Below are 17,182 nucleotides of genomic sequence, written 5' to 3' on the forward strand. Positions count from 1 at the left end.
AAAATAAAATTTAAAAAAAGATACTAATTTGTGTTCTGAAGATACAAAATAAAAAAGACTGGAAGCATATATCTAATTATCAAGTGAAGCTGAATTTGTAGTTCTTTTCCCCCAGTGTGAAACAACCGTGCAAGAGCTAGTTAAAACACTACAGTAACACAAAAGAGACAGATTAACTAATACATATAACATTCTAATTCTAAGAAATGGAGGACATGTAAAAAGATAGAAAGAGCAACCAAAACTTATTAGCTAATATGTTTACTTGTGATGGTGAACTCACACTTTCGCATAATCACAGGCCAAAACCTCACTTGTCTGAGAGAAGAATTTCCCCTAAATGCAGTTGCAGACACTAACACCAACTATTCATACTCTGGACACTCATATAATGAATATTACAACTCTACCACCTCCTTGATACGTAGCGCACATCCTCTCATTTGGGTTTTGAGAAAAAAAGTCATTTTTGTAAATAAAGTTTGATTTTAAAAGCATGTTAAAGCCTGCTCTGTGTTGGAAAGCTAAACTGTTTCCCTCACTAAGGGTCACTGAAACACCAACACCACCTTTCCTAGCAGCTGCAGGATGTATTTGCAAATGGATGGATTCTTTCAAGCCAAAGAGCAGTTTGCAAGCCGCAACCCGTTATGTAGAATATCACCCTCTATTCTTCAGTGCACCTTCTATTCATTACCTGATTAATTCATACGTCTCTCCAAGCAGTGGGTTGAATGGCTTCCCTGTACGTTCCCACTGTGAGGCTACAGCAGACACAGCAAACGCAGCGACACACTATTCAAACAAACAGGAGTATACAGTTAACTCTCCTGGATTTTAGTCTTTGTCAGATATCAATAGCGGCAATGGTATTACAGAACGTTATTCCTCTACCGTCTGAGGAAGTGTAGGTTTCTTCTTCCCCCCTTTTTTTTTTAAAGCCAAGGGAGAGGCATCAATAGGTTTCATCAAAAGGCTAAAAAAGCAAGTCTTAGAAAGAGCACAACACTCCTAGATAAGCCAAACTGGTTAACAAATTAACAGGAGAATGTGACATGCAGCAGTTTACAGGACTTCCTTCTAAAATGAGAGTTTATCTATGAAGATGAAAATCTAAATACTTTCAGGAAGAGCTAATACAAATTGTCACACACAAAATACCTGCATTCGCTCAGTCGTACTAGAAAGCGAGCTGGCTTTGTGGATGAGGTACGTATGCTCCATATATTCTGTAAGTCGCTGCAGAAAGCTCAGTGGCTCATTGAATATGACCGGCATTGTGATCTTGGACAGCTCCTGATGCACAAATGAAATTTGTGTTAAAAACCAAATGATTAGATACCCTGACCTACAGTAACCCAAACGTAATTGGCTTATTACAAAAATAAATTATGCTCTTAGCGCTAATGCAACGTGCTTGACCTGGCACTGCTAATGCTGCAAGGGAAAAACCCTCTACATCCCTTATGAGCTTGATAAGCCTATCTATATTGACATTAAGGCTACTTTGTTTCAAATGAAAAGAAAAATCAAACATCAAACAAATTTCCTACTGACAAACGCGTTAAGAAGGTGAGATGAAACAATGAAATGAAGTATTAAGGACCCTTTTACAAACTAAGTTATTTATTACTCTTAAAATAGAGATAGGCCACCTAATTACTTAAACATCATCTTTGGAGGCAAGCAGGCAGAAGAAGGAAGAGTAAGGATGGGGGAAGGTTGCAGCACAGGAGCATAAAGCAAGAATTTTATATTCTGAAGGAAAAAAATAATCTTTTAACAAGAATGCAAGTTAAAGAAGTCCTGCAGTTGTTTTGCTGCTGTTTATTTTCTTTCCTGTTTTTAAAAAGCATGCCCTCTGAATGCTTAATGCTGCAGCGTCTTCAACTGCCTGCATTAGCAAATCAAAAGCGTAGTATGGCCACGGGCAACCTGCTGAGTAGACAAGACTGTTTTTAACCATTACTGCAGCACCTGATACTAACAGCTTTGACAGATACTTCAGTACAATCCTTCCCCTGCCCCGTCCCCAAATTGCTACTTCTGTGCAACCATTTCTGCATATCAGAATGATTACTAAATACACATTCCCCTCTGTATGTTAGTGTTACAGGACGATGGAGGCTTACCAGCAGTAAATACTTTCAGCCTATTATAGGATCTAAGGGAGAGAGGAATTCTTCTCAGTTCACCCTTAGCTGGAAGCAGATGAAGTACCAACCAACTAACCTCTCTGATCTGCCCACCGTCTGGCCAGTAACACTGCTGAAATACTTGGGGGGAAGGGCAAAGAAAACTGAAAGTTTCCGTTCTTGGAGCCAAAATACAAATTTTTGCTACTACAAAGTGATTCAAGGGTTGAATTCAAGAGAAAGTGTCTTTACTCAACCAACGTTGCCCTGACCAAGTCTTACCTTCCTGAGTTATGAAAGCAAACAGAAGCAAAAGAAGGAGATCAACCCCGTCCCCAAACACACACACACACACACACACACACACTTTCATTTGGGCCTCAAATGAAACAGAGTATCTCAAGTCTTTTATCATAGCTTTCTATTACCTACCATTCCAATACATTTTCTTAAGATACTCCAAATACTGAAGTCATTTCTGGAAAACATTGGGGATGGCAAGCTTGTTCTGTGGAAAGGAAGGGGGAAGAGAGGAAGGAAGGAGAAAAAAAGTCTTCCATTACTACGCATGACAGAAAAACTCAAATACTCTTTTCTGAAATTAACAGTTTTCCTAGTCATCCAGTAAAGCCAGATCACCCTTATCAAGCAAAAGCAGCACTGGGAAGCTTTCATTACAAATACCAACCTTATTTAAAATTAATCTTAGTTATTTTTTAATTTAAAATTATAATGAAATTAATTTAAAATTAAAATCCAAGGGGGAACGACACAGTGCTGCTTTGAAGCATTTAACTCTTTTACCTACAAAGAAAGTTGAATTTCTCCACGAACAGTACCAGAACCACCTGTTCCTCCTGCTTGAGAGCAAAGAGAATTTCTATATCCGTTACCAGAACGCTGTCCGCATGACGGCATCACTGAAACATTGCGTTGTGTTTTGCTGAGAGAAACTGAGTGCTTTCGAGTCATGTTTGTGAAAGACACTGTAGGTGGGCTCACTGCATCTGAACAGATCTGAAGGTTAAAGAGTTGGAGGTTTTTGCTAGTCACCTGTATACTGGCTTAAGGTCCTTGACATTTATGGCCTGCAATTAAAATCAACTCTTTGGAAAAAACAGAAAAAGCAGCATCGTTAGAGAACAGGAAACAGTGCAGCCTGTTCTACGGAGGGCTGACATCTACTGAAGCAAGTTTTAAATACACTTTTAAGACCAACATTTAGGCCACGTCTGTACTTCTCAGCGTTACATGAAGTCAGGCACGTATTTTGCTGAGTTTTCTTACTACTATTGACCAGCTGAACTATTAATCCAATTTACCGATAGACAGGCATAAATGTAGCTTAAAGCTCTTTGTCCATAACAACACTAAAGTCACTGTACCATAAAGCTAATACCAATGAGGAAAACTGAGAATTACCTAAGGCTCAGACTGCTCAAACTATTTATTGCATTTCAAAGTTTAGTTAACTCTGCCTAAACAACCGTCTCCCCTAACCAAGGAGGTCCTGTCCCTCCACAACAGTTAAAGCAATAATTAAAGAGCTACAGTCTGAATAGGGGGGTGTAGTCTCCTCCTTCCCACTTTTCTGATAAATAAACAGATGCTGCAAAGAGGAGAATCTATTCAGGCTAAGTAGTTTCTTTCAGGAGCTTTATTTGCTGCCACCTCTCATGTTTTTTTTTATATTAGAAATACCATTACCAGAGCTCATCCTTTAGTTTTCAGAAGGAGCGAACAAAAAAAGCTCTTTAAAATGCCATGAGCCCCATTCAGTCAAAAATCTAGTCACACGTCTGAATTCCTCAGTGTAACAAACTACGTTGCGTCTTATCGGCTAACAGCCGAATACTGACTCGTCTTACTCAGCTCCCATGCTGGGGACAGGTGGGGAGGAGGAGGAGTTATTTTAATTGATCCATGTGCTATCACTTGTTCTCTATTATAATTTGCAGTAATACAGAAGTGTGGAGTGAATCAGATAAGCCTGAATAACATTGAGCATAAACAGCACTTCTGTGGATGCTTTGATACTAACGTCCAGGAGAGGACAGTGTCCCCCCAGTATTTAGTCTTACCCTTTCCATTTGTAGTGTTTGCTTATTTTTTCTGTGTATTCTTTAACGAAGGCAGTTTGCTGAGCGGCCATTTATTTGTTTACAAATGAGAGCTTCTGTACGGAAAAGGCTCTCACATACCTCTGGTTTGCTGATGTGTACATAGGGATCATTTTTCTTAAATATGAAAATTTACGTTTTCACTAAAGTTAACCCATTCTTCCATGCAATTCTTTTAACTACATGAAAACTGGCATTCAGTTTAAGCCATTCATCTACATTTCCTACATATGAATGCATAAGCCGAACCTGCAGGGAAAGTCAGTTCTTTCCTCCATATTAGACACTCATGCTGAAGAAACAATTTCAAACCAGCAAAAAGGATCCTGGGGACAAGTAAGGACATGCGGAAAATGACAGGCAGCCAAGACTTGAGGCATACTAACCTTGACACAGTCCCTGAGATCAAGGGAAAGGTTGGTGGATACAAAAATTTCTTTCCAGATGTCAATTTTAGAAGCAACTCAGGAAGTTTATTTTAGCTTTAAGTGACAAAAACATCTGCTGGAATTTACTTGCAGTAGAGCAGATAAGATGTGTTTAACACCATTCACTTAAAAGCAAAAATACTTGTCCAAAATGCGTATCTACAGCAGGGTAATCATTGCATTGATCTTGTGGGGAATACGTGGGGACTAGACATGGCATAAAAGTGCCATGTTCAGCTTGCTCTTCATGTGTACCTGACCAAGTAACCTCCCACCCCGCAAATCTCAAACACGCACATTTGCATTTTGAAAGGCCCCTGAGAAAGGGAAAGCTGACTACAAAGAAATTCAGCAATAAAAAAAGGGAAACAGCGGTGACAAAACAGATGTTAAAATACATACTGGCAGGTATTATAGAACATTTTTGTGCATTCTTTAAAATGTTTGGCTCAAATTCAAAACTTTCCTCTAAACAAAAATAAAAATTTAAAAATTAAAAAAATAAGAAAATCACCACAATTGGAACGCTTCCAGACTAGCTATTTTATAGACTATTCTCTTATTTCTTGAAATCCCCCATAAAATTTTCAATATTATAAAGTCCACTCTCACATCGGCCTAAAACCACAGCAAATCAAGCCACCTACATTCTTTCAAGCATCCTATGATCGATCAGCAGGGCGCAAATGAGGTTAATAAACCAGTACTAGAGAGCAGATTGGCATTTTCACGTCACGGCTACCGCGACTCACCTCGAAAGTTTAAAAAGCGAATAGACTGATGAAAGCCAGTTTTCAAATCTCCACCAACACCACGTTGGCAACATATTTAATATTCTTCATGGGCACTAGCTTCACCTGCCTTATGTCCCACCACTTCTACTTCCTTAGATCCAACAGACCGATTCTTACTGTTCTTACCAAAAACCAGAGCCCCTACATTCACCTCTGTGTGCCTGGCCCTTATCACTCAAAAAGGACAGGCAGACGACAGCTTGGACTTTCTGGACCAAGTAGGAAGAAGAGGCTTGTTTACGCTGGCTGGTAACTGTCAGGAACTTACACGTGCAATCTGAATGCTGCTGCAAAACCTCTATTCATCTGAGGAAGTACAAGAAGGTATCAAGATTTTAAGCAAAAGACAGTACTCTGGTCTGCTCTAAGTGACTTGCTTCCATGTGGCTAATGAGAGGAAGTTAAACAATAAACAAACAAGAAGCTATAACAAACCCAAGAGTACAGAATGAAATTAAGCGCTGACAAAATATTCTGACCCCTTCATGTTGCACGGCATCAAGTGAAGGCGTCTATTCTGAGGAGGACAAATAGGGTACCATAGAAGATGCATATTTGACTTAAGTGCTCTCTAACTAACCCAAAACAGGCCAAAATTAGAGCCACCAGCAGCTCCAGTTAGGTAACACAGCTCCATAGTCAGCTGCAGACCTGCAGTTGCAGCCGCTAGTTGCAGCAATCAGATGTGGCAAACAAATCCCACATCAGGATACGAACATCACTGCCGCCAAGAGTCTTAGCAACAAAGCTAGAAACGTCGTGCAACTCCCATCCCCCGAGAAGGTTCTCTTAGAGGTAAAATTTAAATTGGCAGACCTCTGGGAAAACACAGTTTGCATCAATATATTTGCACACAAATCCCAAAGCGTCGCGAAGGTGCTCAGTAAAACCTCGGCATTACAGCTCAACCTAAAACGTGCCCTAGCCGTTCACTCATCTAAAATGTGACCATATGTTCTTATGTATTTTTATATATACAGTTATGTTCCAACTTCCTTTAGGACTACGCTAGAATTTAAACTATTAGCCAGATGATTTACGGACTAGTTTTACTTCAGTGTCTTTCTTTAACAATCACATGCAACTTAAAGAGAGACAGCTTACTGAGAGTCACTTAATTACTTCTCATTCCCCCTTACAAAAATAGTGGATTTAAAACGCTCCTCCAGTCACCCGCTCATTACAATTCTGACACCACAGTTAGCACAGTGTTATGGAAACTAGCCAAGCTGCTGCTTCTTTACACTAAATAGAAGATGAACTGTGCTAAAAACGTTTCAGAAAATGTATGTCACAACACGCGTTACCTTCATTTATGCTGTTCAAGAATTGCTTCCCTTTTCTTCCTTGATTCCCCAGCAACGAATGCAATTCAGATGTCCACCTTCACCTAGTGCTTTCCCTCCCTAAACTCCTGCTCTAACCAGGAAAGGCAATTAGCCGAGGCCGTAAATACCACCTTGCTAACAGCACAAGCGTGCAAAGCAGAATACTGAGTCATTTGCTTTATACTGTCTTTTAAAACCACCCCCTACTCCTCCACCCAAGGCCTCATATGCCTTTAGTCTTTGCCTACTATGGGAGGGACGTACATTTGGAAGTTGAACCTTGACACATCTCAAGTCTCAGACATTACCACACACTTTGATAGTCACTACAGTTTAACGATCTAAGGTACCAAGTAACTGAAGCATGTCCTACTTGTTTCTGTAAAATTAAAATTTAATTCCCTATTTTTACAGGTATCTGCTATCCCCATCATCATTTTGCGTATCCAAAACGCTTCCAAATTAGTCTTTTTGAAACATGCTGAGTCTGGCTCAATCTGTAGCACGCACGCTATATTGCCCCTCCACTGAAACTTGAGAATAGTGGTGTCTATTACATCTCATTAGCTCTAGATCTATTGCCCTCCTTTATAGCTACTGAAACAAACAAAAATGGATCATTTGACAACACAAAATAAGCCCATAAAACATAGATGAGACTTTTAGAATAAGACTCCCTTTGTTCACATTTCAGGTTCTGATGCCAGGCTAGTAATATTTTTCATTCATTCTTGGTACCGAGAGAGGGATCAAATGACTGGAAATTAAAGAGGCAATAGGAGGCATAGATCATTAAAGATGCATGAAGGAATTAAAATCCACATAGATTTCAGCAAGATCTATTCAAAAACAATTCTGTTCGCTTTTACATAACATTATACTGTATTTTTACTTATTCAGAATTGATTATCAAAAAGCAAGGTGCAAAGGAACACATTAGCCTTGGAAAAATATTTTATAAAATCATAGCACAATTAACTACTTTTCAAGCACATCTAACAGAGTTTATTTAAAAGTTTTCACAATTGCCTTTTAAGAAATTGCTGTGGTCGTTCACACACAATTAAAGCTCACTGTATACCTTTAGAATCACCAGCATCCTACCTGTGCTTTTTGATGCCATTAGACAGCGACTCCCCACTGCCACAAACTTTTTCTTCAGACATGCTTGAAGTTATCGTGTCTTTTGAATCCATGCTGTCCTCTAATGAGTATGCTGTTGTTGTCTCAAACCCACTTAATGATTTTTCAGATTCAGAATCTGCAGAAGAGCAGGTGCATGTTAATGAATCTACCGTCAAGGCTAGACTTCAGTCACTAACAGACCTTCTCTCCCCGTACAAAACTGAAACCTAAGTAGGCTGCTGTGTCCTGATGACAGCATCCATTTGGTAAGTAACTCGTACTGCCACAGGTCGCCATGGCTCTGCATAAAGATATAACCAAAGAGATTGCGCGATAAGCAAAAAGACAGTAGATTAGATATCACAGAGCCAAAACCTGATGTTTTGATTAAGCTGAAGCTACTGCAACTTGCTTAAGACAAGTGCCAGTGTCAAATGGATGCCAGTATCTTACCTAGCTAAATAACATTTAACTTAACACTCAAGTTCTGACTCTTCCTTCTATATAAGATTTCGGTTTGGTCTAACTTCTTGAAACTCTTGGTGCTTTTCAGCAATCTTCCCTTCCCAGCTTACTGTCGGTGCAGCAACGAACAAGAAGATATTATACGCAATGGATTACACTAGCCACGTAAGTCCCAGCAAAGTCTAAAAGATAAGATCACCAAGCAGCAAGATAAACTTTGTACTCTGGAAGGCAGGCTAACAGCACAATCTACATCACGTCTAAAGCTAAACACAAAACAAAACCCACCTCATTTCCAACTAGTGTTTTGGTTGGATAGCGCTTAACCCGCTCTGGAGAAGAGAGAGTGTCTTGCCCCACGTTAGAAAGTAAAAGTTTCCTGGCAAAAGGTTTTAGTTTTGTTTCGTGTTTTCCCCTTTTAAACTTAACGAGCTTGTCAAAGGATTTGTCAACTGCAAGTGCCAGGAAGCAAATGAACAGCTCAAGACAAGATGCACCAGAGTTCACCTCATTTGGGAAACCCTTTAGCAAAGGCCAGACACAACAATGAATGGTAAGCAGCTTAACCAAAGTGACCCTGCTTCTGCAGCTTCTGTTTCTAATTCTGATTCTAATACAAAAATTAGCAATCAAAACTTGCTGAGGGAGTAGTCCATACAGAAGAATATCTATAATAAGAATAGCTCAGTCACAATTGCCCATTGCCAGGTGCTTTCCTCTTTCCTCTTAAAAAGAGATGTTGGTAGCTTCTCCAGAACAAGTTAGGTATACTTTGGTGAAGGGGACACTGACAAGCGGACTTTCTCCTAGATGCAGACCACACTAAGATCGAGAACAGGAAAAAAAAACCCCAGATTAATGGATAGGCTGTGCCACAAGGTCTGCATTCTCTCCAGAGAGAGACATTTAGAAACATAAAGCACATCATGGCTTTCATTAAAAACATCTAACCCCACCTTTGTAAAGACAGTACTGAAATTAAGCCAGTTGCTAGGGAATGAAAAGAACTGCCAGCTGGTACCGAGGATATGTTAAAAGAGCAGACTGACACTCCAGAGAATCTTCTCACACATTTCCCCAAATTTGTCAGTCTAGTTACATGCCAAGTTATGATATAACATATCAAGCGTTAGTTTGGCAGGTACTGTATATAGCAAGTAGGATAACAGCAAAAGGATTTTTTATTTTATGTAACAGATCTCTCCACGAGTACAGATTTCTCCAGAGAGCCTAAGTCCAGCTAGAGAGAAAACATTATTACATATCCGAATACCACAAAGGAAGAGAGACATAACACAATTTGGGCCTCAGCTTCCTGATCGCACTGTACAGCCAACACATGACAAGCTATAAATCCCTTCAAGGTAAGTAAGTACTATATCTCTCTATGGAAAGAGCTGCTCAACTGTGCCAACAGTTATTATGACAGGAGAACTGTGAAACAAACCCTGTAAAATACAGCAAGGAGTAACTGTACTGAAGCTCCTTTCTTTTTCAGTACTACCAGAGACTGTCTTGTTTCCAACTACAAGTCATTACAAGGTTTCCCACAGTTATTTCTTCAACTTGAGTTGCTGCACAGGGAGTCACAGGGAGGATTTCTAAACACTACATGTCACAGGCACACTCAGTTCTCCTACTCCTGGCCTTAGGTCACAGTGCCAAAAGACAACTACGATGAAGTAACCGACCTCAGCGCCCACAAGCCTTCTTTTCAGAGCTGGAGATGCTGAGCAGACAGCCTTTTCAGAGAACATGTGGCTTATGTAATGTAACAAAAACATACTACACAATGAAGAGCAGTAGAAGAATAAAAACCAGACACTGTTGTAAGTAACTTGCTCTAAAGATACCTCTCTCATTTCCCTGAAAAACAGCTCTCATTGAAAGAGTATGGCTACAACTGCTCGGCCTGTCAAAGGCCTCTGAATCTCCAGTCCCTAAACTTTTACAGACATGTATCTCTTCTGACCCATGGAGCTTAACAAGGCTTCAGAGGTGGTTTTGTTTTGTTTTGTTTTTTTAAGGTGTCAACAAGAACAAGCCTAGAATTGCCTTGTGAGCATGGATCAACAGGCAACTCAAACTGAACTTTTCTCAGTGTACTTGCAACTAACTCTTTCTGAATTAAGATTTACATACTCCCCCGTTACTGTAAAAAAAGATTTATATTCACAAGTTGTTACAGAGCAGCTGTCAAACAGATGACTAGAAGAAAATGAGATTTTCCTAGTGAACTGAAGGTGTGGGGGGGAGAAGAGGGGAGAGAAGGAAGAAGAGTCCCTGTTCAGAAGCCAAAATTTTCAAGGGATGCTTGAGGCAAGAGAAGGCTGACTAGGAAGTCCTCCAGCTCAGGAAACCACAAGTTATCAGGCTAACAGTAAAAATGCCAACTACATAACTACATTTTCCAGAAGTGGAAGAGCAGAAGGAAACGGCAGAAGCAGTGGTCACTTAACAACTTGTTCTCGAAGGAAAGTCATTTCCTATTGTTAACAACTGACAAGTCTTGGCTGCAGGAAAAAGAATTTGGCCAACGTGTCCAAGTAATAAAATACACCTGAGAAAGACTGTTCAACCACTGACAGGATTGGGATTCAACTCTGAGCAGGTGTTTCCCACTCACTCTCCTTCTGAGCTACTTAAATTCACTCTTCAAGCTATACTCAAGGCAAGAAGTCCACAGCCAGAGACATTCTTACATATGTACATACGTTGTGGTATATTTTTGGTACACATTCAAAAATGCTATCTGATCAACTCCAAATATGGAAGGAAAGAACAGTAAGTTCCCATACTACTTTGCACCTTTTTCTTTTTTCTTTTTTTTTTTTTTTTAAGTGAGCAGATAATTGCAGACAAACTAGGAAGTGAACAAAAGCAACAGAACTGGCACACTGCTTCTGGTACCATTTAAAAGCATTAGTTAGGAACACAAGATCCATTACTAATACATAATAGTTCTATCTGTGCTACAACAGGTTAGGTTTAATACAACCTAAATATGCCTGCAGCTATACAATTGCATTTACAGTAAGATTGCATCCATGTAGGAGCAATGCCCCCCCAACACAAAAGAAACTTTGTTTGCAGGAAGATCCCTGCCTCTCAGATAAAGCCTATTAATAGAATCAGGATTGCTGAATCTCTCCTCAAATTTGGTTTGCAGTCTGCAAATAATCAGGGACTTTTATCTGCCAGACAAAGTCAAGTATCTTCACCCCTTAGTTCTTGGCCTGCTTAGCCATTTTTCAGCATTGACGATGGACTCTGGATTTGTATTCCGTTTTCATGCGCTTCCCGAGGTCTGCATGCTTGATCAAAGCTTGTAATAAGTCATCTAGCTCTCCGGAAGATGCCATCAGTCTTAAATTTGCCACCTTGTATAATGCTTCTTCCCTCCGCACATCCTTTGGCACATTTTAAGCATCCAATCCTGCAACAAGAGCTCCATAGCTCCGTTTGCGATCGAGTTTTACTACACGCTTCCGCCACACCCAGAATGAGAGAATCAGTGCAGCCAGAAGCACTGTTAACTGACCTATTGCTATCAGAGTTCAGAGTAGTAACACATTTAGATTTGCTGACTTCAACACTGGATATCAGCCCTTTGTAACACAAAGTTACTCCCATTTCCTGCAAGTTCTTGCTTTCAAGTTCAGTGTTTACTCCTATTATAGGGATTTAAAAATTGTAACAACAACCAGAAATCACTCACATCAGCCTGTCATCTAAAAAGAGGGAAGACTTCAGAAAATAAATAACTTCAGTAAGCAGTCTTACCACACTACAATCATTTTCTTCACCCGAGTTTTGGAAGAGATAGAGGATGTTTCTTTAATAGCGCCCACGATTTCTACAAATCAAATTACACAACACAAACTTACCAGCGACCAGCTTAGTCTACATCAACATTAACAAACAGGAACGGCTCAGTAGGAACAGATTTGTAAGCTAAACAGATGGTGCTTGGGACTTGACAATTGAACTAGGTACGTTTCTGGTGGGCTTTTTTCTTCAGATTAGCTCTACTCTGCTATCATGGACTGAGTGTCCAGTAGCAACTGGAACACATCTTCTGATTTACCTGCCTTCAGCAGTCTGGTTCATGCGCTCAGATTGCTCTACAGTGCGGCCCAGAGCATGAAACATGGGGACAAGAAGCTGCTGCTGTACACATACACTTCTTGTTCAAAAACCTGTCTGAAGAAGTCTTGTATTGCTCTGCGTTGTCACAGCTGGCGATACTTTTGTTGAGAGTAAACAAGCAGAAGTGTCTAATACACAGAAAACACCCCTCCCCCCCCCCAAAAAAAAGCTGCAGTAGCACTTACTTTCAACCTGCCAAGTCAAAGCTATTCACTCTTCAGCTCAAAGTGCAAACTTACTTACGTAATGCTCTCACTTCTATAAAGGCACTCCCACAGAAAAGATTTAAAAATTCAAAAAACTAACTAGAAAAAGATGGTGTCCTAACAGAAAAAATACTCTTGAAGTAGCAACCTTTTCCAACTGACAGACATTATGACTTGTAACGACACCCTGTTAAAATACATTGATAAGCGTTCACTCAATCTCCCATACAGGCTAGTAAGCCGATTCAGGAATCTATTTATTCAGAATCTGTATCATTGAACTTGTTTAGCCAAATCTTTAAAGAACTGAAAATCTCAGCAGTTTAGACTTTTGGAATTAAAAGTTTTTGGCTTCTGACAATTGGGTTTAGTCACTACTTTCAATTATGAAGATGTATTTACAATCATATCCTGTCTCCTTAGCCCAAGAAGGGAGCCCCACATCCACGAACTCGGAGTCAATGTCACATCTCCTGACCCTGCTGCTCTCATTACATTCTTGGCATACTGTCCTTCTAAGTTAAGACTCCAAAGACTGTCAACACGGCAGAAAAATAAGAGGGTTAGAATGTGTATAATCAAGATTCTAGTGATTAGCTAAAAAATGAACATGACAAAAAACTAGTTCTTTTTGCATTTAAGCTGAAAGTCGAAACATGCCACCAGTGGTCAGGAAGCCAAGCCACATTTTCCTTTCTCTAGGCAGGAACAGAGTGCTGTTCCTCCAAATATGTGCCTTCAGACACAGAGAGGACCCAAATCACTGCAAAACTATGGCATCTAGTGCAAGTCTGAAGAAGTTTGACAGAGTTAATAAAGTGAGTCAGTCCTGAAAAATTATTTAAGTTGCAATCCAGATGAATTATTTCTCAAAGAGAGAACTGAGATATGCTGAATTGATGCGATTTATTTGCAGCTTGAAGGAGCATATATACCACCACTCCCAACTAGAAAGATGGTTTTGGACACTTTTATTCAAGATGAAGTTTTAAACACTGGGTCAGTTAGGAGATTTACAGACTAATAGTTTTTTTTTTAAAGCTAACCGAGTACTCTCTCGTATACACAAACGGAGCAAGCCTGGCTGGAGAGACTACATTCCAGCAGCACCAGAAAACAGCAGTTTTCTGCTTTGTTGCAACAAGCAAAAGAGCCCGAGGCCTTTAAGCAGAGTAGTTCCTTTGCTTTTGGTGGAGGAACCCGTTTCCTTAATTTCCTCTCTCTGTTGAAGACTTGATACATTTGTTATTGTGCCAAGAAGCAAAGTCTTCTGTTGATTTACTATGTTCCTCTGCTATATACCTGAGAATTTGAACGTAGACTCTACTTAGCCTGTTTTCATCCAGTGCTTCGTTAAGCTGTGCACTGCAGTACACAGCAGTCAAAAGCATCAGATAGTTAAGTCTGCAAAACAAGTAACCCCATTTGTACTTGCTCATTAAGTTTGCCTTCACAATCTAATTATCTATGCTAATATATTATGCTACAGTTAAACTATGCTTACACTCAAGTTTTTCCAGATCCTGTTAGTAGTTTTAGCAGTTTTTGTAGTTTTAGTCAGCTGTGCATTGCCGGATCACCCAATTAGAGCTGTTATTGAGCTGCACTATGTACATCCTCTCTCTATAAATGCATGTTGTAATCATCCTACGCAGCTTAGCGCTTTCCAAAAATCATTCTTTACATGTTTTGCATATGAAAACGTGCAAGGTGCTAAACCAAAGAGCAGACACCGAAAAGGTGTTTTGAGGAGGCACAGAAAGTTATGATTGATTCTTTTCTTCCACCCATGACACACAAGATATACAGAGGCGAAATAAAACAAGCCTTTCTTAACCTTCTTTACCCCTTAAAACTAGTGCTTGTTATGGATTGCTCTTAAGAACAAAACAAACAAACAAAAAAGTATACATCGCAAGGGAGAAAGTAAGTCAGAAGATTTCCTGCTGCATTTACATCTCCTAAAATAGGACTCGTAAGTTTTGCTATTTAAAAAAAAAAAGGGTGTAGACATCCAGGCAATCAGATCTTTCATGCCTAGGGCCTGTAACTTTCTGTCCTGCTACGGTAAAACAACACAGTTCTACAAGTGAACTGAGGAAGGTTTACACTCGGGCATAATTTTAGAAGCCCACTCACACAGCACAGTATTCTCCTAAAGTTAGTTCCATGTTGGAAAGAGATTTCACTTAGAGCAAGACCATTCCCCCAGCCCTTGCAATACGATCACGACGTACATGCTTGCTACAGGCTGGTATTCTGGACATCCTTACTTACCTGAAACAGCATCATAGAACTGCTCTTCACTGATGATGCTTAGAGGCGGAGATCCCTTCACTAGAGACTGCTCTAGTTCATGGTGTTCAGTGGCTAGCGTCTCTAATGCTTCTGACAAGATCTTGTTTTTCTCTTGCTCGTGCTCCAGTTTCAAATTCCTCACCTATAAGTAGATACATGTATGAATAAAATCTCATCTCTCCGAAGAATGCGTAGCTCAAAGCTATTCAGAAAATAGACAGTAATAAATAAGTAACTGGTTCAAAGGCAAATGGCTGAAACTGAAGCCACACGGATTAACGAGAATATAATAATATTTCTGTGACCACAGTGTTGTTATATCTCAGCATTTTCCAGTAACCGAGAAGTCTGCCAAATAAAATTTGATAGAATAAATCAAAATTCCACAAACGAATACAAGCCAGTCAGATAACTGCACCTTAAGTCTGAACGGAAACACATGCAACTCTTTATTTGGACGACCTTAACTATGAAGCCGTAGTGATCAGTTTCTACACGTACCAGGCTACTTCTACTAGTCGGCTCTAATTTGGGCCAAGAAGCATCATCTGAATTGAATTACAGAGCAAATGTGAATGCCAGCTACAAATAACTACAGCTGAACTATTAGCTGAAAACATGCAACTCTGAGGATTAGAGAAGGAGGTTAAGGAAGAGATCCCTCTACTAGCTGCTGGTTTCATCTTTGATATAAACAGCTTTCCCTCCCCACTCCCATAACAGCCTAGAGAACAGCCAGAAACTGAAAAGAACACCAGCCACCACATGGTGGAAGCTTTTTTTTTTTTTTTTTAATAAAAAAAAGTCCACAAATGCAACCAGTGCCAGAGAGGACGATGTTAACTGCATGTGGAGTCCAAGACTAGTAACAGTAGAGTAACATGTCCTTCCTATTTCATCCTCCTTTTTTGTCTGTGCTTTCCCGCCTCCTCTTTCTCCTAGAGGAGCAGAGAGAATTTTTAAATGAAAGACTCCTGAAGACCCTCTTCTCCCAACCCAGGAAGGCTGTCATGTGCCGTTTTCCTCCAATCTCCAAATGACTTACTCTCTTCCTCCCCCTTCTTACTCCTGTTTTAAAAGGCTTTCAGCACCCCCAACTATTGCCTTGTTCTCTAGTTCATTCTCAAAGGTCAGTTTACAGCTCTAATCCCCCCTCCACTAAGAACATGCAAGGACATACCAATTAATGTCTTGAAACAGTTACAGGGACAACTTACTTTCTTAAGCAAATTATACATTTACCACAGTTGCCTTTTTGAATCTAATTTAGGAATTGTTCGTATGTCGTTTTCTGGTTACTTTCTACATCATAGCTTTACTTCAAGGAGTGTTAACATAAGCAACTACATTTATAAGGCAACTCTCAGAAAAGTTCTAATCTGATAGTTCTAGATCTAATAATAGCTGCTATTTCCCTACGGAGGCTTCAGCCGCCTCAGTTATAATAACCACTGAAATAGTAGATTCAGAACCTGGCACAAACGAGAGGGTGAGAATTTGGAGGCTATAAGGGAAACTTGCCACTTCCAGAGAAGTCTCTACTCTGGTAGCAGTATATCCTCTGGAGAAAGACCTGTGGAGGAAATTTTCACCCCCTCAGTTGTGCCTAATACTGCATCAGCTGGTTCTGCTGCCAGGCTCTGAGTGTAGAGGGAAAGTCCAATTACACGATTATTAAAACAAATAAAATTGGGTTGCTAATTGAAAGCAATAAAATCACTAAGTCAGTTACTGCCCAACAGTTCTACCTTGAACAAAACGAAAGAAATCTAGACAAGTTATTGCCCCTTTTGGTTACAGTTAGCTTTGAGGGTTCCAACAAGGTCAATTACTGCAATGTTTCATAGAAATCACATGTGCCCCATCATGAGAGAACTGGTATTAAGTAGTTTGCACAGAGAAACGCAATCCCTGCCGAAAACAAATCAGTTAAGGAATTGCCTATTTAGAGAAACAACATTTGTATTTCATACACTTGAGGGAAGAAGGGTGAGGACTGAAACCAAAGTGGTGCTTTTCATTATTATTAAGCAGCAGCAAAATGAAACCAATTATAAAAACTGTATTTGCAATTTTAGACTAAAAACAGAAGAGTAAGAATTAGATGCCCTTATCCTCTGTTCTGTTTTGATAA

General features: G+C 39.8%; 1 protein-coding gene across 5 annotated transcripts in view; it reads right to left on the minus strand.

The window, feature by feature from the left end:
• The window catches only part of OSBPL1A (oxysterol binding protein like 1A), an 81,552-nt gene that overhangs the window by 12,510 nt on the left and 51,860 nt on the right, over positions 1-17,182 (minus strand). For all 5 annotated transcript variants that reach the window (XM_068932369.1, XM_068932368.1, XM_068932365.1 and 2 more), the window contains 5 exons: positions 15,028-15,190; positions 7,910-8,066; positions 2,568-2,643; positions 1,162-1,296; positions 698-795 (listed from right to left, as the gene is read on the minus strand). In XM_068932369.1, coding sequence (XP_068788470.1) covers positions 698-795; positions 1,162-1,296; positions 2,568-2,643; positions 7,910-8,066; positions 15,028-15,190 — 629 coding nt within the window. The remainder of the gene's footprint in view (positions 1-697; positions 796-1,161; positions 1,297-2,567; positions 2,644-7,909; positions 8,067-15,027; positions 15,191-17,182) is intronic.

The sequence above is a fragment of the Struthio camelus genome, chromosome 2, assembly GCF_040807025.1.
Source record: "Struthio camelus isolate bStrCam1 chromosome 2, bStrCam1.hap1, whole genome shotgun sequence".
Taxonomy (NCBI): Eukaryota; Metazoa; Chordata; class Aves; order Struthioniformes; family Struthionidae; genus Struthio; species Struthio camelus.